At 32.2% G+C, this 20,907-nt stretch overlaps 1 protein-coding gene across 6 annotated transcripts in view; it reads left to right on the top strand.

Moving 5' to 3' along the window:
- Positions 1-5,616: 5,616 nt before the first annotated feature.
- The window catches only part of LOC143248798 (pleckstrin homology domain-containing family F member 2-like), a 32,176-nt gene continuing 16,885 nt past the window's right edge, over positions 5,617-20,907 (top strand). The window contains exons 1-3 of one of the 6 annotated variants that reach the window (XM_076497539.1): positions 5,617-5,753; positions 13,699-13,763; positions 17,623-17,760. In XM_076497539.1, coding sequence (XP_076353654.1) covers positions 5,738-5,753; positions 13,699-13,763; positions 17,623-17,760 — 219 coding nt within the window. In that variant the 5' untranslated portion in view covers positions 5,617-5,737. Of the gene's footprint in view, positions 5,759-7,892; positions 8,052-8,191; positions 8,279-13,698; positions 13,764-17,622; positions 17,761-20,907 lie in introns of those variants that run through there. The other 5 variants (XM_076497542.1, XM_076497540.1, XM_076497541.1 and 2 more) reach the window with 5 other exon arrangements.

Consider the following 20,907-nt stretch of genomic DNA (forward strand, 5'->3'; position numbering starts at 1 on the left):
TTATAACAGAAAAACCTTTGTTAAAACAGACCAAAGATACCAGTTATCTGTAGAGGAGAGAACAATGTGTAACTGGACGACACCCCAACACAATTTGAACATGCACTTATCTGTGATTAAATGACACCCACCCTGTAGCACAGAACAAGATGACAGTTGAAGTTGATTGAAACATTTAAGAAATCTTAATATACGTTTTTATGTGTTGTGTTTTTAATCACTAATCAAATAAAATTAACCAAGTTATAAATATTTTGTATTCCTGTCTTAACAGCTAAAAATACAAAAAAGATAGGCTCAAACTGGCCAACTTACAATTTGAACGCATGCCAGTTGCTGCATGTAAAAACCCCAGATATCATGCAACACCTGAACTTTTCAAAACCAAAATTAATGTTTGAGTAACAGATTCTCCAAAATATGTAAATTTTGTTCAGAATTGTAATGGCACAATTAGTTTGAGAAAACATAGGTGGGTGACTGTAGATAATCGAGAATCATGCAGGAATGGAGACAGGAGTATAACCTTCTATTTCCCAGTACAAACAGTAGTGAAATTAGGTACACCTGCCTCCTGAGTTTTTGGGTTAGCTTCTAGATCTGAAAATATTTATTGAGACCTAATGTGAAACATTGTCAAATTATTAACTTTTACATACTTTTAATGTTTTTACACGTTTCTTAGAGAGAGAAAGACAAATGTTTTTTTTTTTTAATCTGGAGAGGATTAACTCCCCCTCAGCTTCTGTGCTCTGATTTAAGGTAAAAGATCTTATCCTTCCTTTTCATTGTTCTAGCAGTTTAATTATTACATCTTCCTCTGTCATTTTTCATGGAGTTTATGTTTCAGAGGGAACCAAAATCATTTGCTAAACAAAAGTTATATGTAACATCAATAACACCGAAATATTTGAACAACAAAGGAGTATTTCAGTTTTTAAGGGCTGCCCTTTCATGCCCATCTTTAAGAAAAGTAACAATTTAAACAAATATTTTACTTTTTAGGAATCATCAATTATCTCCACTATTGCAGGTAATAGAAACTAATTACACAAGCCAATCAACCTGTTAAAAATAACACTATTATAATAGAAATTACACTGTCTTAAAATTGTGTTCTCTCATCCTACTGTTTTCAGAATATAGCATACGTAAATTAGAAGCCTTTATACTGTTGATTCCTGTCATAAGCGAATAAGTTTTAGTAAGATAACGTATTATCTGTCTTTTTAAAAGATTTAAGAGAATTAACCTGTTCTTATGTGAGAGTTTTATATATAATTAGGCTGGAATTCTTCTATAGTAGGTGTCTGTGTTGTATTGGCGATAAATTTGGACAATAAATGAACAGCACTCAATCCATTTATTTTAAAATAATATATGTTCAAAACAAGTCAAACGTACATTTGTTTGTTTGTTTGTTTTGGAATTTCGCACAAAGCTACTCGAGGGCTATCTGTGCTAGCCGTCCCTAATTTAGCAGTGTAAGACTAGAGGGAAGGCAGCTAGTCATCACCACCCACCGCCAACTCTTGGGCTACTTTTTTACCAACGAATAGTGGGATTGACCGTAACATTATACACCCCACGGCTGGGAGGACGAGCATGTTTAGCGCGACGCGGGCGTGAACCCGCGACCCTCGGATTACGAGTCGCACGCCTTACGCGCTTGGCCATGCCAGGCCAATTTCTCTGTCAGACATTATTTAAATTATAATACATTAAAATATAGCTACGAAGACGTTAAAAATCAATTTGGGGTTCTAATACACACAAGTGCACTGTAACTTTATATTTATTTATTTTTTTTTTATAGCAAAGCCAAATCGTGCTATCTGCTCAGCCCACTGAGGGGAATCGAACACCTGATTTTAGCGTCGTAAATGCGGAGACATACCGCTGTACTAGCGGAAGACCTGACTTTATGTTGTGGTATTTAAAATGTAAAACTTAACAAGCGAAATCTTGTATGTAACTAAATTCAAATGGTACAGTAAAAATTCGGAAAAAATATTTCTCCAATGTTGGTCTTTTCTTTTTTTTTGATAATTGGTGAAAATGATTTAAAGGCAAGTAAACTTAAAATAAATTAGTGTATTTCATTCATAATGTTTCTACAAGTTGTATTCACATTTTCACCATTTGTAGTTTGTAGATTTAAGTTTATAAATGATTCTCAAACGGATATACATTTCCAATAGTACTATGAATGACCAACAATTAAACTTACTTGTAGAATTTCAAAACTATTCATACAAATCAACATACGCGCTAATTAACATTGAACCAACTACTTTTCTGAGAGCCTGGCATGGCCAGGTGGTTAAGGTATTCGACTCATAATCTAATGGTCACATGTTTGAATTCCCGTCACACCAAACATGCTCGCCATTTCAACTGTGGGGGCGTTATAATATTATGATCAAGCACACTATCCGGCGGGTGGTGATGACTAGCTGCCTCTCCCCTATCCACTATTTCACTGTTAAATTACAGACAACTAGTGCAGTTAGCCCTCGTGTAGTTTCGCGCGAAATTCATATCAAATTATTCACATATTTATAGTATATTCTTATCTTTCGACACTCCACGACTTTAGTATGTTCTTGAGATTAATATTTAGCTATTCTAGGCTTATTTTTATAACTTATTTAATCTGAACTTCATGTGCCCTCGAGCCAATATTAATCCAACTTAAAACAATAACAGTATTTTCGCTTCAGTGATGTCGAGAAAACCCACTTGTAGAGAAATATATATGCAAAAACGGCTCGTTTGGGTTGAGAAAATATTTTACGTAGAAGGTCGAAACGTTGTTCGCTCTTCTACGTGAAATATTTTCTCAACCCAAACGAGCCGTTTTTGCATATATAGTATTTTCGCTTCAGCACAGTATTGAGTTTGTTTGTTACTAAGCGCAAAACTGCACAAAGGACTATCTTCTCTGCTTACTACGAGTATTGAACATTGTTTCTAGCACTACAAGTCTGCAGACATGCCACTGGTGGGTCAGTATTAAATTAATTACTGTGGTGTTTTCAGGTAAAAACCAACTTCCTGACAAGTAAAGCAGCAAATAATGCATATTCAATCAAGAAATAAGGGAAACGTTTCGTGATAGTTAGCTGGATCGAGTAACTTTCAATTCAAAATGACGAGTATAAGCAGTTTTCAGTAAAATAATAAAATGTTTAACACAACAATATAAATGGAAACACAGTGTGCATACCTATATAGACAGAATGACACTTGTTTCTATTAGGTTTTATTTAACTTCACAGCTTTCTCTCGCTCAGGGTTAATCTCTGTAGAAATAAACATGTTGTTCATGAAAATGATACTTCAGTTGATTATATCGTAGCAGGAAGGTAGCTAAAGAAAACAAGCCTGAATCCAGTTGGTAAACTTGCTTTCTTTATCAAGTTGATAACAGTCTTGTAACTTTTGTTCCTTTGAAGCTTTGGTTGACTGTTACAGACAGTAAACGAAGAATATTACAGTGCCAATCCTTTTAACCCAAATGCTGTTATTGTCCTCACAGGTAGAAAAGACATTATCTAACGTAAAGAACAAAAATGAAGCAACTATAACAAGGTAATCTTAACTAATTACTCGAACACGTGTTGACATTGTTACAGCCAAGAACCGAACCAATGGAAAAATACTGTTAAACTTCTATATCACTAAAACAGGTAGAAAATATTTGCATGATTTAGGTGTGTTTTTGGTCATTTTAAATTTTAAAAAGTATGAGAAATAGATAAAAATATATCATGTGTTGTTTGCATGAGTCTATCAAACTTTAAAGCGGATTATAATTATTATTGTAACGTTACTCCTTCATTGGTGGGTTTTTACTAATTACCCAGTGAAAATACTTCAAACTCCAGTCCATGTAAATGACAGCTAATAATGTTATCCTTTCATATTCCTGCAAGCTTGAACACTTGTACATTGTCATAAGCTATTGTAAGTCTACGTTACAAATGAGGTTTACTTGTATAAAACAATCAAACTACTTGTATAAAATAATTAACAAACGTAAATTCTAGAAATACATAGAACGTGTATAGATTATAAATACGAATGACCGTGAAGTATCGATAAGATATCTAATTGAAAAGTGATTTGATAGATAATCAAGAAATAGGTAGAGTTATTTCACGACAGAGAGTTGAAACAGCTTATGACAATGTAGAAGTGTTCAAGCTTACAGAAATATTAAAGGAGAACGTAATTAGCTGTTGTAAGTCTACGTCACAAATGAGGTTAACTTGTATAAAACAATCAAACTACTTGTATAAAATAATTTAACAAACACAATAGCAAACACGTATCCAAATGTTTCACGAAAATACATTGACTGGCTCAACTCTCTGTCGTGAAATAACTCTACCTATTTCCTTAATTATTTCACGGGACAACGTATTTATTCTATGTATTTCTAGAATTTACTTGACCATAACGTCGTCCAACATCTGGATAACATCTAAATTTTAAAAAAGTATACCATTGTAAATATCGCTTATGACGTAACTTTACATCACTGACAGTTGAAATAACATGCATGACATAGACACTTTTATCTCTGCTAAATTCATTTCACTGTATTAAGCAGGCCTGGTGTGGCCGAGTGATTAAGGCTTTCGACTCGTAACCTAAGGATCGCGGGTTAAAATTCTTGTCACACCAAACATGCTCGCCTTTCAGCAGTGTGGGCGTTATAATATGTGACGGTTAATCCCACTATGCTTTGGTAAAAGAGTAGCCCGAGAGTTGGCGGTGGGTGGTGATGACTAGTTGCCTTCCCTCTAGTCTTACACTGCTAAATTAGGGACGGCTCGCACAGATAGCCCTCGAGTAGCTTTGTGTGAAATTCAGAAAACAAAAACAAGCAAATAGTGGGATTGACCGTAACCTTATAATCCTAGCACCGCTGAACGGTGAGCATGTTTAGTGTGACAGAGATTCGAACCTACTGCCCTCGGGTTACGTGTCGAGTATCTTAACCACCTAGCCATGCCGGGCTACAAGGGTTTATCAAGAACCATGTTTGAACATAACATGTATATATAGATATATATATGCCAAAATTGTAATAAAGGACAATATACAGGAGGTGACTTGATCAGCACAAAAATGTTGTTTTTGTGAAACATTAGAAAAAAATTAATATTTTTCATGTATATATATTTTTACTACAATATAATTATTTTTTTTAGAAAACTTGTTCATAAAACATTTATTTAGGCTCAATTTGAATAATATACATTAATCAGCATTTACCGTAATATGATGGGCAGTCAGCTAGTATATATTAAAACATTACTACATTTATATGATTTTAGCAAACCAGAGATTATCCAATGTTAAAAGTGAGAGGTTCAATGTATTTCACTAATGAACACAAAAATACACTAAAATTATCGCAAAAATTACATTTTTTCACATATAAATTTAGAAAATTAGAATTTTTTTTGTAAATATCAAATATAAGAGTATAAAATCAATGCTGCAATTTATTTTGTTTATTACACTTACATATCTCAAAAGCTGTAAGTTATGTAAGTTAATATTTAACATATTTGTTTTTAGCTCCGAGAACATACACACACACAAAAGTGTTTATGAGCAATTATTTGGAATGTTTATTTACAAGAAGTTTAAATGCCGGTATCCAGGGGATGTAATTATTCTGTATTCCGCGTGACGTGATAGAAGGCGTTTTAGCGGAAAGATGGTGGATAGACTGGGTAAGGTTAGCAAAAAAACATTTGAACTTGAGAATAAGCTTTGATATATTTTTTGATATTCCGTGATTTTTTTATAATAATTATGGTAATATATATTATATTATTGTATCGTAGAGCCTTCGCATGTTTTAAACGTTTCAGTGTTTATCAAAAACTATTAATATTATTTTTATTCATTTTTTTCAACTTGTCTTGTTTATTATAAATTTGTCTTGCAGTAGTCTGTGTCTTTGAGGGATAGTAAATATCCATCCATAAAATTGTGGCAAAATTGTATGTTTTTGTAAACAAGTAATAACTTGTCATATGCTACAATTTTGTAAGTTGTACTAAAAATGTGAAATAAAATTTTTATTTGTAATATGCTAATATTAGTATTTAATACAGTGTGTACAAAATTTTGAGAATACTTTTGACAAATCATACATGATTAATTGTTTAATATCGAGACTCGCTCTTTTTTTTTGTGTGCAAGAAGAGTGTTTAAAGATTTCTTACAACATATAATCACCATAGTTCGAGTAAACCTCAGTATTTGCATTAAAAGTTACATACAAAATTACCACACCTGCTCTCCTATCAAGATACAATCTTGGTAGCATAAACTATATGCTCGATCAAGTCCTATTTGAAAAAAAAAAGTTTAAGATTAGCTCATTAAAACATCACACCTAATCCACCAACCAGGGAATGTTTCATCAAGTACCTTTTAGATGCTAAGGGTCCATTGAAAGAGCACTGTCATGCAGGAATAACATGCTCATGACACGTTTGGTACTGTAAAGAAAACTAATCATTCTTTGTTTACATGAAGGTGATCTAGGAAGGTTGAAACATTGTTCTCAGCTTTATTCATAAAAGTGTTAGTTCCCATACCAGTCATTCGGAGATACATTCAAACCAAGCATTATACTTGCAACAAACCACATGTCAGTATGTTAAATAATTTTCATGGAATTGTGTTCAGACATACATCAAAAGCTTTTGGATACCCTAGCATCTAACCATAACAGTGATTGAATAACAACTTAAGTGAAAGCTTAGTTGTGTTGTTTTTAGAAAATTAAATTTATAAAACTGAAACTTACAAAATGCTGTCACAAAGTGTGTGACATGGATTTTGCATAATGGCTCAACTGTGTCATTTTATTAATTCATTGAATACTTAAATTTATACTAAAAATAAAGTTACTAGATTAGTGATATCTACACATTTCTAATATTTCCCTATCTATATGGTTAGGAAGATTCTATATAAATTATCAATGAAACTTGCATTGTGATAACCACATACTTACAATCAAGTGCTAAATGTATCTAAGATAACTCTTTTATTAATAATTGTAACTTCATTATCATAGCTAACTAGACCTAAGATTTTATGTCATCAACAGCTTTAACCTTGTAAACATGTAATTTTTTGCACATTCTGCAGGAATATATTCATGATTTCCTTATAATTATCATCATTCATAATATTTCAGTTTTCTTAATTTTGTGAATAATAATGTGGCTTGTATTATTTTTCACCCAAACAGACATAAATGTTATCGCATGCTGTCACTATCTGATGGGTAAATCAGTATTTGCACATGTTTAAGGGGATAACTAATTTCTTGATGAGCACCTGTTATGTTATTGATCCTGCAATTAACAGCTTGCTTTTACATTATTCACTAGGCACTACTGGCAGAGGTCTACATATTAGGTTGTGTACTAATTGTACGTTCTTTTCTGTTACAACACCCAGTGTAAAGACCTGACCAAAAGTATTGGGTGGTAATTATTTATAAGCAAATTACTTAAGGGACCCTAATAGTAATCAGTTGAATCAAACTCAGAATTTTTATTTTCTAACAGGAAGGTTAACCTTCAGATGTGACAGTTGGAATAAGTTTAAGGGAGTTAAAAGCTCATTAAATATTTACGTTACCGAGTTGAGCTTTGATCTTTTTTTTCTTTTAATGGATTGGGCAGTTTCAATAAATCAAAAGGACCTGTGTTGTCTGTTATGTGTTAATTGTAATTTTAATATTTAAGAAAGTATATATATTTTCAATATCTTATTGACATTATTAAGGTAGTAACATGTGTACAAGGAAACATTTTAAATTTTATTAACCCTTTTGGCACAGTTGGCAACCGCAATTAACTTGAAGGCTCAGCTCGGCAGACGATTTTCATCAACAAGGTGTAAACAACATACCGTTGTGTCTAATTATCATAATCACACAGGCCTGTAGACCCACTTGAGGCTAGAGCAACGTGTATTCATTGTTTACTTGGGATTCCCAGCAGGTATTTAAATTGGAGGTCACATGATTTCTTTGTTTTCAAGTCTGTGTTGATCATACTGTTCATTGTTTTGGAAGACACCTTCCTATACCACTAAAAAGTAATCAGTATTATTTGTAACGATGAAGAGAGTGACAAAGAGTTTGAACCAGATGATAATGAAAGCTTACACCTAATGGACAAGAGTGATAATGAAGACATTCGTGGCCTGGAATCTGCCTCCACTTTAGGTAATCACATGGTATAGCTCGGGTCATATAATTTATTGCATAAACTGACTGACCAAGGCTAGTTCTTGTTAACGGATATATAATATATTGTGCAGACTGCAAGAGCAACGGTGAAAACCTGGTATCTCCAAGACTATTCAGAGATCAGATTATTCAAAATTTGCTGGAGGGATATATCAGCAAAGCCAAACGAAAATGGAGACCAAGTACTGATAAAGGTCACCGCTTGGTGGAAAGACATAGTATTGGACAATATGAGGACAAAAAACACAAACCTGATTGTACCATTTGCAGCGATAGATATACAGCTGGATGGAAAAGAAAGCAGACTAATTATTTCTGCAAACAGTGCAATCTCCCCATGAGATATATCATAACCACAAAGACTATTAACAGGCTGCTGCACAAATTGTGTACAATTTATAATAAATTATTGTGCTTTACATGGCACTTCTTTGTTGTGTATCAGGGTGTCTTCCTTTATTCCTGTTATTCTTATGTATTGAATTTAACATATATTGTATTGGGTGCAATCACTGAATATTTCAGGGACTTCTGTTGAGTTATTGCTGAGATATCATGCTTTTAGTACTGATACCGTAATTAGTTGAAGTATCAAAAATATATATTCAGCGCCATGCCAAACATTCAAATTTTTTATTCAGTGCGAAAGGGTTAAACTAAGCAAAAAAGAAATTAGAGGTCAGGGACAACATTACTTTATATGTAAGGGAAGGGTTGTTGTAGATAGTATTATGCATTACATAGAAACGGGTATTTATGAAATGGATCTGTAATCCCTCGGAGCCCTGTCTTGGAGAGTAGCTTTTCTATTTCAAGGTTTTGTGTGCAGATTTGTTCATTTGTTTATGAACACTTAAAGAGAACTGATACAGTTACAGTATTGAGTAAGGCTTGGAAGCAATATCACTGAGTTTTGATATTTGCTACTGATGCACAAGTTTTGAAAGTGTCACTAGAACTAGCATCTCTTGCTAGTTAAGATGATTGATTTTTCATTTTTATCAGACCTTTTGACACGGAAGTGCCCACTGATTCAATAAATAAGGTAGGAAACACATCAAGGCATCAGTGAAATATACTAACCAGTGTTAAAAAAGTTTCTTGTATGTATTTACCTTTTTATTTTTATTAATAATTATATTCCTATTATTATTTGATGTCTAATGAAGCGTTTTCATGTATCACTTAATGACTTTTCCATAACTATGTTATAACTGAAAACATTTTTATCTTTATGCTGCAAGAGTAATTATAAGTCTTCATTCCTTCTGTAAGTTGCTAAATAAGTTACTTGAATGTGTCATAAAATACAAACTTTTATTCTGTTGTATATTGGAGATTAACAGAAGAACTGGAGATGGGCCTGATTCAACTTATCTCAAGTTTTAATATGCACCCACATTTCAGACTTCAGTTTATATATATATATAAATGTAACTTTGGGGTATGTGGATAGCAAAACTAAACTCCTAGATTGGGTCTTGAAAGGTCTGCATATTCTAAAAATAACTTTGTAATAATCACAATTATCTAATTCTTAAAATTTTTGTGAATTGGCACTGATTTACTTGCAATGAATGTGTACATGAAAACTATATATAAAAAGTCAAAAGTACATTAAAAACAACTATGGTAATAAGATATACGTGTTATAAACCTTGGAGTAGAAATGTGATCATGATAAGTAAATAATGAAAATTAAGTAATTTGATTTGTGCAGGCAATACATAAAATAAATTTTGTGTACAAAAGTAGGATAGACATTCTCATGCAAAAAGCTACTTTTTTAAGTGTGAGAAATTGGTGATGTTGAACACTGAAATTAATTTTGTTTCAGCAAAGAAACATTGTATAATTGACAAAGATACAATTCTATGTTTGTAAATAACATAGCATGGCATTGTAATTATGAGTTGCATGATAACTGTTGGAGTTGTGATTTTTATATTTCTCTGGACATGTATGGTGTACAGGTTTCGTAATTCTCTATTAAGAAAGCAGATTTATGTTCAGAAAGTTATTAATTAAGGCTCTAATGCATACATACAGTATTTTAGGGAAAATATTTTCACTTATTATAAATTTTTGAGACATTTATTTAAAAAAATTAAATTGTCTGGCATTACTCTAAACAACTTGTATGAATAACTAGTTAACTTCTGACCAAGTTACTTGTTTAGAGTGAAACTAAAAAATAAGCTGATAATGAGCACAGCTAATTGAATGTACTTTTCTTATGTTTTTATTTATAAAGATTTAGGATGCTCGATATCTTCATAATTAATAGTGTTTGGTGGTAAGTACAATAGTATTTCACTAGGTTCAGCCGACTTGTGAAATTTACATTGGTTGTAAGTTCGTGTGTCAAGATAACAATGAAAAACAATTTTTATGATAAAAATTAAATTAATGAAATGGATATATTAAACACAATTATTATTAATGAAAGTAACAGTGAAGAAATAATACTGTACACATGCATTAAGAAATTCTCAAACATTAACTGGTAGTTTCAAGTTCTAAGTTTAGGGTGTGTTACTTGTCACTGATAAATACCATATCTTATTCTGTGTTTCCTCTTGTATGCTTGCTCTTTTTACATTTTTCTTTGCTTTTGATACAGTACTTATCTTTAATCACAAGATTAGTTCTTTCAGTGCTGCCCTCTGTGTGCAAACTTCTTTATATGTATTATTTTCCCACCTTTATTTTTCTCTTTATCTCTTGATATTTAGGTTATTAATGTTCTGTAAACCTTCCATTTCTGTGAGGAGATTTGCTTTTCATCCCCCTCTAGGAATTCTGTCAATTTGCTCTTTTTAATCTGTATGTATTTTTTTACCAGTTGTTTTTTATTCTCCTTTATTTAGTTGGGAAGGGGATTCTGAGTTTACTGTTAGTATTACATGTACTTTTCTCTGGCATCTTCCTTACATTGGCTCTCAGAGGATATCCACAGATATTTTGAGGAATTTTTGCCAATACCCTTTACCTATCTCTTCCACTTAAACCCATACTTTGGCCTCACATATATCGTTTTTTGTTGTTGGGACCATCTGTGTAAGTACTCAGTTTTGACTTGGGCCATTTTACCTTTCATATATCTCAGGGTTTTGCATTTTTCTTCTTTTTTGAGGATTCATGTGCAATGGTGAGTATAAAGTGATACCAAATTGTCATCAGTTACACAACTTTTGTGATCTGTTTGTCTATGTTGAAAAGTCATATGTCACCTCTTCTTTCCAACCCTTCCCCATTCTTTCAATTCTGGGCACTTTTTGTCAATTTCCTTGATAACTATCTTTTTATTTCCTGGCAATTCTCTTCCCGTTGTGAACTTTTCCTTATGAATTGGATCCACTTTCTGGTCTGTTTGGCATACCCATCTTTGTCCCATACCTTATTCCATGTTTCCTCTCATTCACTCACTCTTTTTACATTTTCCTTTGTTTCTCATCTTTGTTGTCTGCTGGCATGTGAATCATACCCAGTACATTTGTCTCCCACTGTCTTCATCAGATTGCATTTTTGTCATATCAGGGTTTCATCTTTCACCTGTGGCTGTGCTTTAAACTTTGATGCAACCTTAATTGATATGTTTTGTTCATTTTCTTCCTTTTCAGGGGGCCTTTCTTTTTTTCCTTTTATCACACATATCCTGCACTTTGGTGAGTGGTGCCTGACCAGCTATTCATCACATTTGAATCCACACTGTAAGCCATTTAAATGTGTATTCTGTCATCTGCAGCTGTGTACATGCAGTGTAGAGATGGGCTGTTCCACAAGATTGCTGGAAGATTATCTACTTTACAGTAATTGCTTTGTAAACATGTCTGTTGAAATTCATACCATCCACAGACTGCATGGATAAAGCAGGAGGTGACTCTCAATTCTTGCCATGTCTTGAGTGAATAATTTGGTCTGCTTTTTAGAATAGGGTTTTGTGGTCATTGCACTACCTCTGGTGATGATGTTCTTCTGGACCTTCCAACATATTCTCATCTTCCTTCTTTAATTGGAGTATGGGACCATTACCACTATTCAGTTTCAAAGTGATGAGGTGGTTGATCTTGGAGGCAACCTCTTGAATTGGTTCCCCAAGAAAATTGATTATAACCATTCATTTGAAAGTAAGGTGGTGGTGTTCTGCTGGAGTAGATGCAATGTGGCCTACACAGAAGTTGATCAGTCACCTCACTGGTGAATGTGGCCTCCTTATACAATTTACAATATCATGGAGTTTATCAGTCAGTGAACTGGCTGATGTGGTTTAAGTTGATCCATCACATTGCAGTTCAGTTTTTTATTTGGAGCTCTCGTACTTCCTTTGTGTTGACATCACTTCTCAGTATTGCAGCTTTTAAATGAACCTATTAACACAAGTTTCCTCGATGGCACATGGCCAACCTTGAATTACTGTAGGGTGTTGATCCTTGTGTATTACCCAGTAATCAGAGTGGGTCTTAATCTGTGATTACTAGATTGGAGGTGAAGACAGTATGATTCTCTTCCTTCTGTGACGTGGATGGTGGTACCCTAAGGAGGAGGTTTTGGATGTTGTTGATTTGTCAAGTACAGTCTGAAGTTTATGGTAACTTAAAGTGCAACATATGTTATTTTTCTGAATAAGTTATATTGGCAAGGCCTCAAAAAAGATATAGGATTTGGTAAGCTTGTATTAAGTTAATCTCACAAATAAAATTTTCACTTCATTATTTTAGGATTTTTTTTATGAAGATGTACGCAACATAAAACACAGTTAAAGTATACAAGATTCCAATACATTTTAATGCCTTGTTTTTTAATAATAGGTATGGTGTTTTCGAACTTAACTAATAAATTGAATCTTTTTTGAAAAATTTGCTTTATACAAGATTCTGGTCAACCTCCAACTGGCCCAGCATGGCCAGGTGGATAGGGCACTCAACTCATAATCTGTGGTTGCAGGTTCGAATCCCCATCAGACCAAACATGCTCGTCCTTTCAGCTGTGAGAGCGTTATAATGTGAAGGTCAATCCCTCTGTGCATTGGTAAAAGAGTAGTCCAAGAATTGGTGGTGAGTGGTGATGACTAGTTGCCTTCCCTCTAGTCTTACGCTGCTAAATTAGGGACAGCTAGTGCAGATAGCCCTTGTGTAGCTTTGCATGAAATTCAAAACAAACCAAACCACATCACAACTTGTAAAGTGTTTTATACTTATTAGTAAGGGAACACACAGGTTAAAAGATCTGCACTTGTGCAGAGACAAAAAAATTGAATATCTTAAGTAAAAAATATAAATTAGAAACATCAGTTGTTTTTAGTAACAAAATACAAATAACAGTGCTTCAAGTGATTCTGTTTATAATTATTGGATTGTATTTATTCCATATTTTTGTTTCCTTTGGTGTTTCAGTGAACAGCGAAGCTAATTCCTGCCGTATTGCTGCTGTTGAAAACTGCTTCGGCAGTTCAGGGCAGGTAAGCTTTGTACTGTTTCCTAATTGTTACAGTGACAATGCTGTTTTCTATAGGACATTCCATCAAGTCAGATTGTAAAAGTAATAAGGATTTACTATTTTTCATCTGTTTTGGTAATTTCATTTTGAATTTGAAAAAAGTAAATCTTGCATTTAAGAAATCATAATGGCAAAATCTTTTATTTAATAGCACATTTCTTTTATGTCACTAAATTTTTATATGTTGTATTAAACATTCTATATGAAAAAAAATGTTTCTTGCATGAGTAAGGACTTTTCAATGTAAATATAATTTTGAATTTTCATATAAGTAATTAACATGACATGTGAGATTTTATTTTATAATATCACAAAATATGTATCTCATTCATTCAGCATTTAGCACTTGTTTATGAAAAGTTTTTTTATTGTGGGCTATTCTTAATTTAAAAGAAGTAAGTGATATGAAATGGATTAAGTGCCTAAACCTGGATTTCTAATTTTTTTAAAAACAGAATTTGTTCAAACTTTTTAACTGAACAAAATACCCTTGTTGTAATGCTTCATTTAACTTTATAAAATATGAGATTGAAATTATGAAATTGAGTATAGTTACATATGTTAATCCATCAGTACCCAGTCTGAGTTATGAAATTAGCTGAAGCACAGTATTTGGCTACAGAAATTGACGATTGTCCCTTAAGGTCATATACTATATGATGAGCATTGCTGAAAAACCACATTGTAGATGATTCTGGTAATGGCACTAACTATTAAAAAGTAATCATTAAAGAAAGGAATCAGATATCTTTATTATACTGTAAGATTGAACTACCCATCATATACAAGATTCATTGGCTTATCAACACCTGTCCCTGCCAATCTCTGTTGTTGAAACAATTTCCAGTAAATTCTTAATAACAATTCTGTCAAAATACATGTAATGCTGCAGCTTAATAGATCTCTGATGATAATAGTTTCCATTTATGTGACTTTGACAACAGCTTACCTCAGTAGGAATAGAAATATACTGATATACAAACATCTGGCTTCCGTTTTTCAACTGGATTTACAGCTACATACTTGTTTTTAAGACATAAAACACATCTTGTGTAATGTCTGCCATTAGTTGAACAAATGTTTTAGATATAGAAAATCTGGGCAGTGCCTGATCCTTCTTAGACAGGGTCATTTATGTCCATATGGTTGTCAATTTTAATGACTGGGCTATGTTGTGTGACAGAATTTTTGTTAAAAAGAAAATGCTGCTTACAGCACTTATTGCAGATTCCATTTTCTTAAGATGCAGACAGATAGGTTAACAGGTCTACATTATGAAGTCTATAAGTAGATTTTGCTTATGCATTTACATAAGGTTTCTGTTAAGGAATATAGATAACTGTGTGGCAAATCCTTATTGTTTTAACAAAATTAATGTGTGAAATTAGACAATTGGGGGAAAAGAAATCTCAACAAAATGCTTTACATTGTGATTGTCTATACAGATACCATTTGTTTACTTGCTTCCTTTTTTGCTCTTATTGAATGTATTGTATCTTAAACTTAGTCATGCACGATGAGCATGTCAGATATTAGCAATAGAGATGTTTTACAAACATTATCGGGCTGAAAACAATATAGATACAGTACTTAAAGGGATATTTTATCCTCTGAATAAGCAAAATTGTTTTATCAATATGCAGTTTTTTACTATGACCAACATACTAAAGGAATTCATTACTTAATGATATTGCATTTTGTATTGGTGTTGCAAAATATTCTGAAATTGAGATATATGGTCTAAATCGTAGCAGTAGTAGACAATAATAGAACTTCAAGACTAGTAGGATCATATTAAATCAAGGACTTTTTTTTAAATACCCAAAAATAGTACAATACTTGCTGCACTGAGGTAAAAACCAAAAGTCCTAGGTGTGTCAATAATTTGTATCAGAATGGCTTGTATGGGTATTTAACACTTTTATTGACAAGCAGAGAACAATGTTTCGACCTGCCTAGGTCATCTTCAGTTTAACCTAGGAAGGTTGAAATGTTGTTCTCTGCTTATCAATAAAAGTGTTAATATCAATACCAACCATTCTGAGATACATTTTTATTTCAAGTGGGTTTTTTGTCATCAAGTATCAATAATTTGTCTTAATTTCAGTGACTTATAAAAATTAATATACATTTGTTGATCATATGTGGGTATGATAGTAGCTGGATTGTCTGTAATGGTTTGATCTGAAAATGTTGAAATTTTTATCACATTTTCCTTTTCCTTCACTTCAGCAAGTCTGAGGTACCCCTTGCTTCCAGTGCTATTATCTGTGTGAGTGACATATAGCATGATTTATTTAAATGAGCCATTTTAAAATTATAAATTGAACTCTGCCAATCAGAAAAAAACAAAACAAAATTAATGTCAAAGAAGTTTGTATTATCATAAGGCTGTTCGATTCTGTAGATTAAAGATGTAAATAAAAGGCCACTTGGAACACAATACTTAAGATAATTCACATCCTACAAAGGGATACATCAAATGAGTCAAATATTATATTTGTCTTTGCTATTTTCTTTCATACAAGGAAATCCATGTACAGATTATAATGATACACTTCAGGATACTTTTATAGAGTCCTATCATTGCTGTGTTGAATAACAGGCTTTCCTATTGATTAGTTTGTGGTATTAATTGCAGTTGTTGAATGCAGTGAGTACCAATTGCTATAAAAGAATTGGAGGTATTGTTAATTGTAGGGCTAGTTCATTTATGCCCATTTTCTCTATGTGCTTTTCACATATTCTAATTAGTCATTTGAACATTATATTATATGTGCTGGCATTATTATCATTACAGCTAAATACACAGATTTTTTCATGTATATTGTATTATTCAGAGTAAGATGCAATTTAAAGTTTTACGTTGATTAGTTAAGACTTAATGAAAAGACAATTGTTTTATAGTTTAGTGTGTTTGTGAAAGATTATTCTGTGGGTTTTTATAAAATGTAAGTTAAACAGCACTTTTATTTTTAAGAAAATAAGGAAATTCAAGTTATAATTAGCAAAGATTAACCATTAAGAAGAATGTTCATAAAATATGAATAGAGTATAATGAAGAATATTTTCTCTAAGAGCTCATCTTTGACAACAAAAATGTGTACAACTGCTTTTTCTTTTTATTAATTAAATTGTTTAGTACTCTAAAACCTGCCAAGAAGTTCCTTGTTTTTAACAAGTTTTAATTTCTTTCCTGACATTCATTTTATAAAAGAGTAGCCATTTAATAAACCAGTGAAGTCAATTTGTATTAGATTAGTTAAAAGCTTCATTTTAGGTTAAAATATTGTAGATATAAATTAAAAGTTTTTTTGAAACTGATAAACAACAACAATTTATTCCATAGGCAACAGGCTTGAAATATCTAACATTGTGAAGCATGTTGATCATTCATTACGTGTGCATATGTGGTAACATTCTTCTATAAAGTGATTTTAAAATGTGAATTTGGATCTCGGAATTTATCAAAAGAAGTTGTGTGTAAAGGTAACATATTGAGTACACGTAAGATGTTAATAAAAAATGTAATCAAATGCTACATTGTACTGCTGTTTAAATTTAGGTTGTTATGGTGTAAAATTGTAGTGTTTTTATTTTGTACAAAACCAAACTTATTAGATCTATTAATGCTTGTGCCAAAACATTTGTTTATTTTGTTTTGTTTTCATAATTGCTTCTGGCAGGTATACATTAAATGTGAAAATAATTTTTTCTATTGACCAGAACCCACTAAGGGGATGTGTAGTACTTTTTTTTCTTTAACAAAACAACAGAAACTTCAGTTTCAAGGTATCCGAGGTTTTGATAAATTTTTATAGCCTCTTGCAGTGTATGGCCGTGTGTTAGTGGGAGAAGGAGTTTTAACCAAGATGTGCCGTAAGAAACCCAAACCACGCCAGTTTTTCCTTTTTAATGACATCTTAGTTTATGGTAATATTGTCATCAACAAAAAGAAGGTGAGGACTAAACTGTAATTCAATTTGATAGAAATTAATTTTGTTACAAAAAATAATTAATCATTTGGGATATTTGACTTCAGTAGTTTGCTTTTTATGCCTTCTAGTGAAATATTTAATTTTGAAATCTGTTAATGACCAATTTTTAAAATAAGTTGACATATTATAGACTACAACAGTGTGTACTTAAATACTTGCCTTAAAGTTATGGGAGTCAGTATTATAATTAATTAGTTAGTAATGTTTTTAAATTATTATTTATTGAAACATAAGTAGACCGTATTCCACAGTTTAGGTAATAGTTTGCTGCTGTCTTCAGGGAAGCCCTGAGAATAAAACTGTCTGTGTTGCAGAAGGCAGGATTTTTCAGCTCTCTCGTTAGAAAGATAAACGTTCTATATGCTCATCAGGACTTTCACTATATTGTTATTTAAATGATTTTAAGGGGAGTGTTTAGATTTTGCTGATTTCTGTGCAGGGTTGTGTGTGTTACCAGTTAGTAGAAGGGTTTGTTTTATTGTTCTTTTACTTGTTGGGTTTATATCTGTTATTTCAGCATTCTTCTATATTGTTTTTTGATCTTTTTTGATGTGATGGACTACTGCTGATAGATCAGTGTTACAGAGAATTGTATGTTTATTGCATTACTGAATTTTGATTTTTGTTTGACTTTGTTTCTCCAGTCTGCTAGAATACACTTTCACAAGGAATGTTGTAAATGGTGTTTGTTCTTTATTAGATTTTTCAGGCAGTTTGATTTGCATGTTGTGTCCTGAATTCTGAAGACTGTACTATCTTTATACTGTTTGTATATATTTTACATATTTTTCAGTGAGACCTTTGACATAAATGAACATGATTGTGTGTCAGTATTTTTATTCCTGCTTATTATTTGTGTCCAAAATATCCATTCTTAAGGAAGGTCATTGTTGTGTTAGAGTAAAAAGACCATGTGATAAAATGGAGTAATGCTAATATGATGGTATACAAACCACATAAAAGATAAGAGTTGTTCTGTGTACCATGAATTGATAATGCATTTAGTCATACTGGCACAGAAGTCAGCATATTTTGGGTACTGCTTTGGAGATCATTTAGGTAATTGATTTGAGTCCTTAGAGACTGAACAAGTGGATAGTGCATTTTCCTTTTTATCAAAAAGGCCCAGGAGCAATTCCTGGCTCCTGCAGCTATATGCAGTCTTTCTTTCTAAGGATTTCTCTGCTGCTGAAATTTAGGATATAAACTAACTAACATTTAAAAAAGCTAACATTCCTAAGTGACAGATATGTGTTTATCCCCGTCTAATTTATTCAAGGAAAGGGAGTGTAAACTACATCATGTATACTTCAGATGTATAAATACTTAACACTGTATAAACTTGACTTCTTTTTGAGAAAGATGTACTGCAGCATACTAGAGAACTTGTAACAGATAGGTAAGTCAGTTTTCTACATAAACAGACATATTGACAATTACAGAAACTTTACTGATAATATTTGGGCAAATGAGACCTTCAGTGTAGTTTATGCAATTTCTTGCATTAATAACAATCAATTTATGTTTCAAGAAAAAGATGCTTAAGTTCAGAACACCATAATTTTGTTTACCTTTGACTCCTATAATAGGAAAAGAAAGGCACATTTCTCAAAGGTCTGCTTTAGTCTCGGAAATGGCAACAATATTAGTTAGTGAAAAGTCTCGCCCAGATTGGTCGAAATAAATAGAGAAATGGAATTCTGTAAATATTTTAACTTTTTGTTTTTGTAGAATCTTGTGTGTATTTTCTTCATTTTGGGTGAAGTTGTCACAAGGTGACTTTGTACAAAGTCTTGTATAGATTGTGTGGAGTATAGAAAAAATAATTGGCCAGAACCCCTTATTTTGTTTTTTCTATTGATCCTTGTAAAGTAAAGACACAAACTCCAAATGTGTTGCCTTTATCTGCAAAGCTATTGCAAGATACCTGTGATCCACATCTCTGAATTGAGGGTAATATAAAAGAACTGGTAGCTCAGATTTGTATTTTTCTAATCTTTGACCCTTGACCCCTAAAATAAAGGAGTGGTAATTGTTGAAGAAAGAATCTTGAACATTATATTGTATCTCTCCTTTCACTGTTTTAAGATGAAATTAATGTATATTAGTTAATAATTAAAATATCTAACTAGTAATTGGATACAGGCAATCTCATAACCAGAACTTCTCAACCTTTTCAATATTATTCACCCCTATAAGTTTTTCACAACAGCTCACTCACCTCAGTTTGAAAAAAGGCAAAAGTTCTAAATTAAACTCCACAATTCCTAATTATGACTTAAATATATATCAAACAACAACTAGAATGAACACAAGATAAACAAAATCTCTGGGCAAACTATTCACCCACTTGACAAGCACTGATACAGACTACAAACTTTAACAAAGACTTTTAAAATATCAGTATTTGATGGAATATAAAACAATTTTAAATATTTTAAAGCAATAAAGGCTGACTTCTGGCAGTGGGAGGGATAATCAACATTGATCTAGAATGAAAATTATATTAATATGGTCTGCCCACTTTTTTTTTAAATTAAGTACTATAAATGTGATGCAGTCATAATGTACAACAAAATATTTTTATTTATAAAACATGTAGTTTATCTTCAAGTCATATTTTAACTATTTTTTAAGATATTAAATAACAGTATAGAATAATAATAGACACTTTCATTTTCCATTAGCTGTGATTACAATATCCATTAAATTAATAAGAAAAACTGAGTCCCAGCAGTATTCTTCCAAAATAATTTTGACTGATATACAAGAAATTATCATTTGAAGTACATGTGTGGAGGTTGACCATGATATACAGATTTACCATTAAAACACGTGCACATGAATAGAGTAGTGCGAACTTGTGATTGTCACATCTTGTTTATGTTTATTAATTAACCAAATGTAAAACAGGTGCAAAACAAGAAGAGAAATTTACTAAAACTTGTATGAGAAAGTTATTCTTTGGCACTGAATGCTGGAACATCATCCACCTGTTGCTGTTGTGTAGATTGTAGTAAGTCAGAATTTACATGTAAATGTTTTACTAGTTATTGGATAATAGCCTGCTTGCTAAAACGAGACCAAACCAGGCCTTCATTGCATTTT

The sequence above is a fragment of the Tachypleus tridentatus genome, chromosome 4, assembly GCF_004210375.1.
Source record: "Tachypleus tridentatus isolate NWPU-2018 chromosome 4, ASM421037v1, whole genome shotgun sequence".
In the NCBI taxonomy this organism is placed as follows: Eukaryota; Metazoa; Arthropoda; class Merostomata; order Xiphosura; family Limulidae; genus Tachypleus; species Tachypleus tridentatus.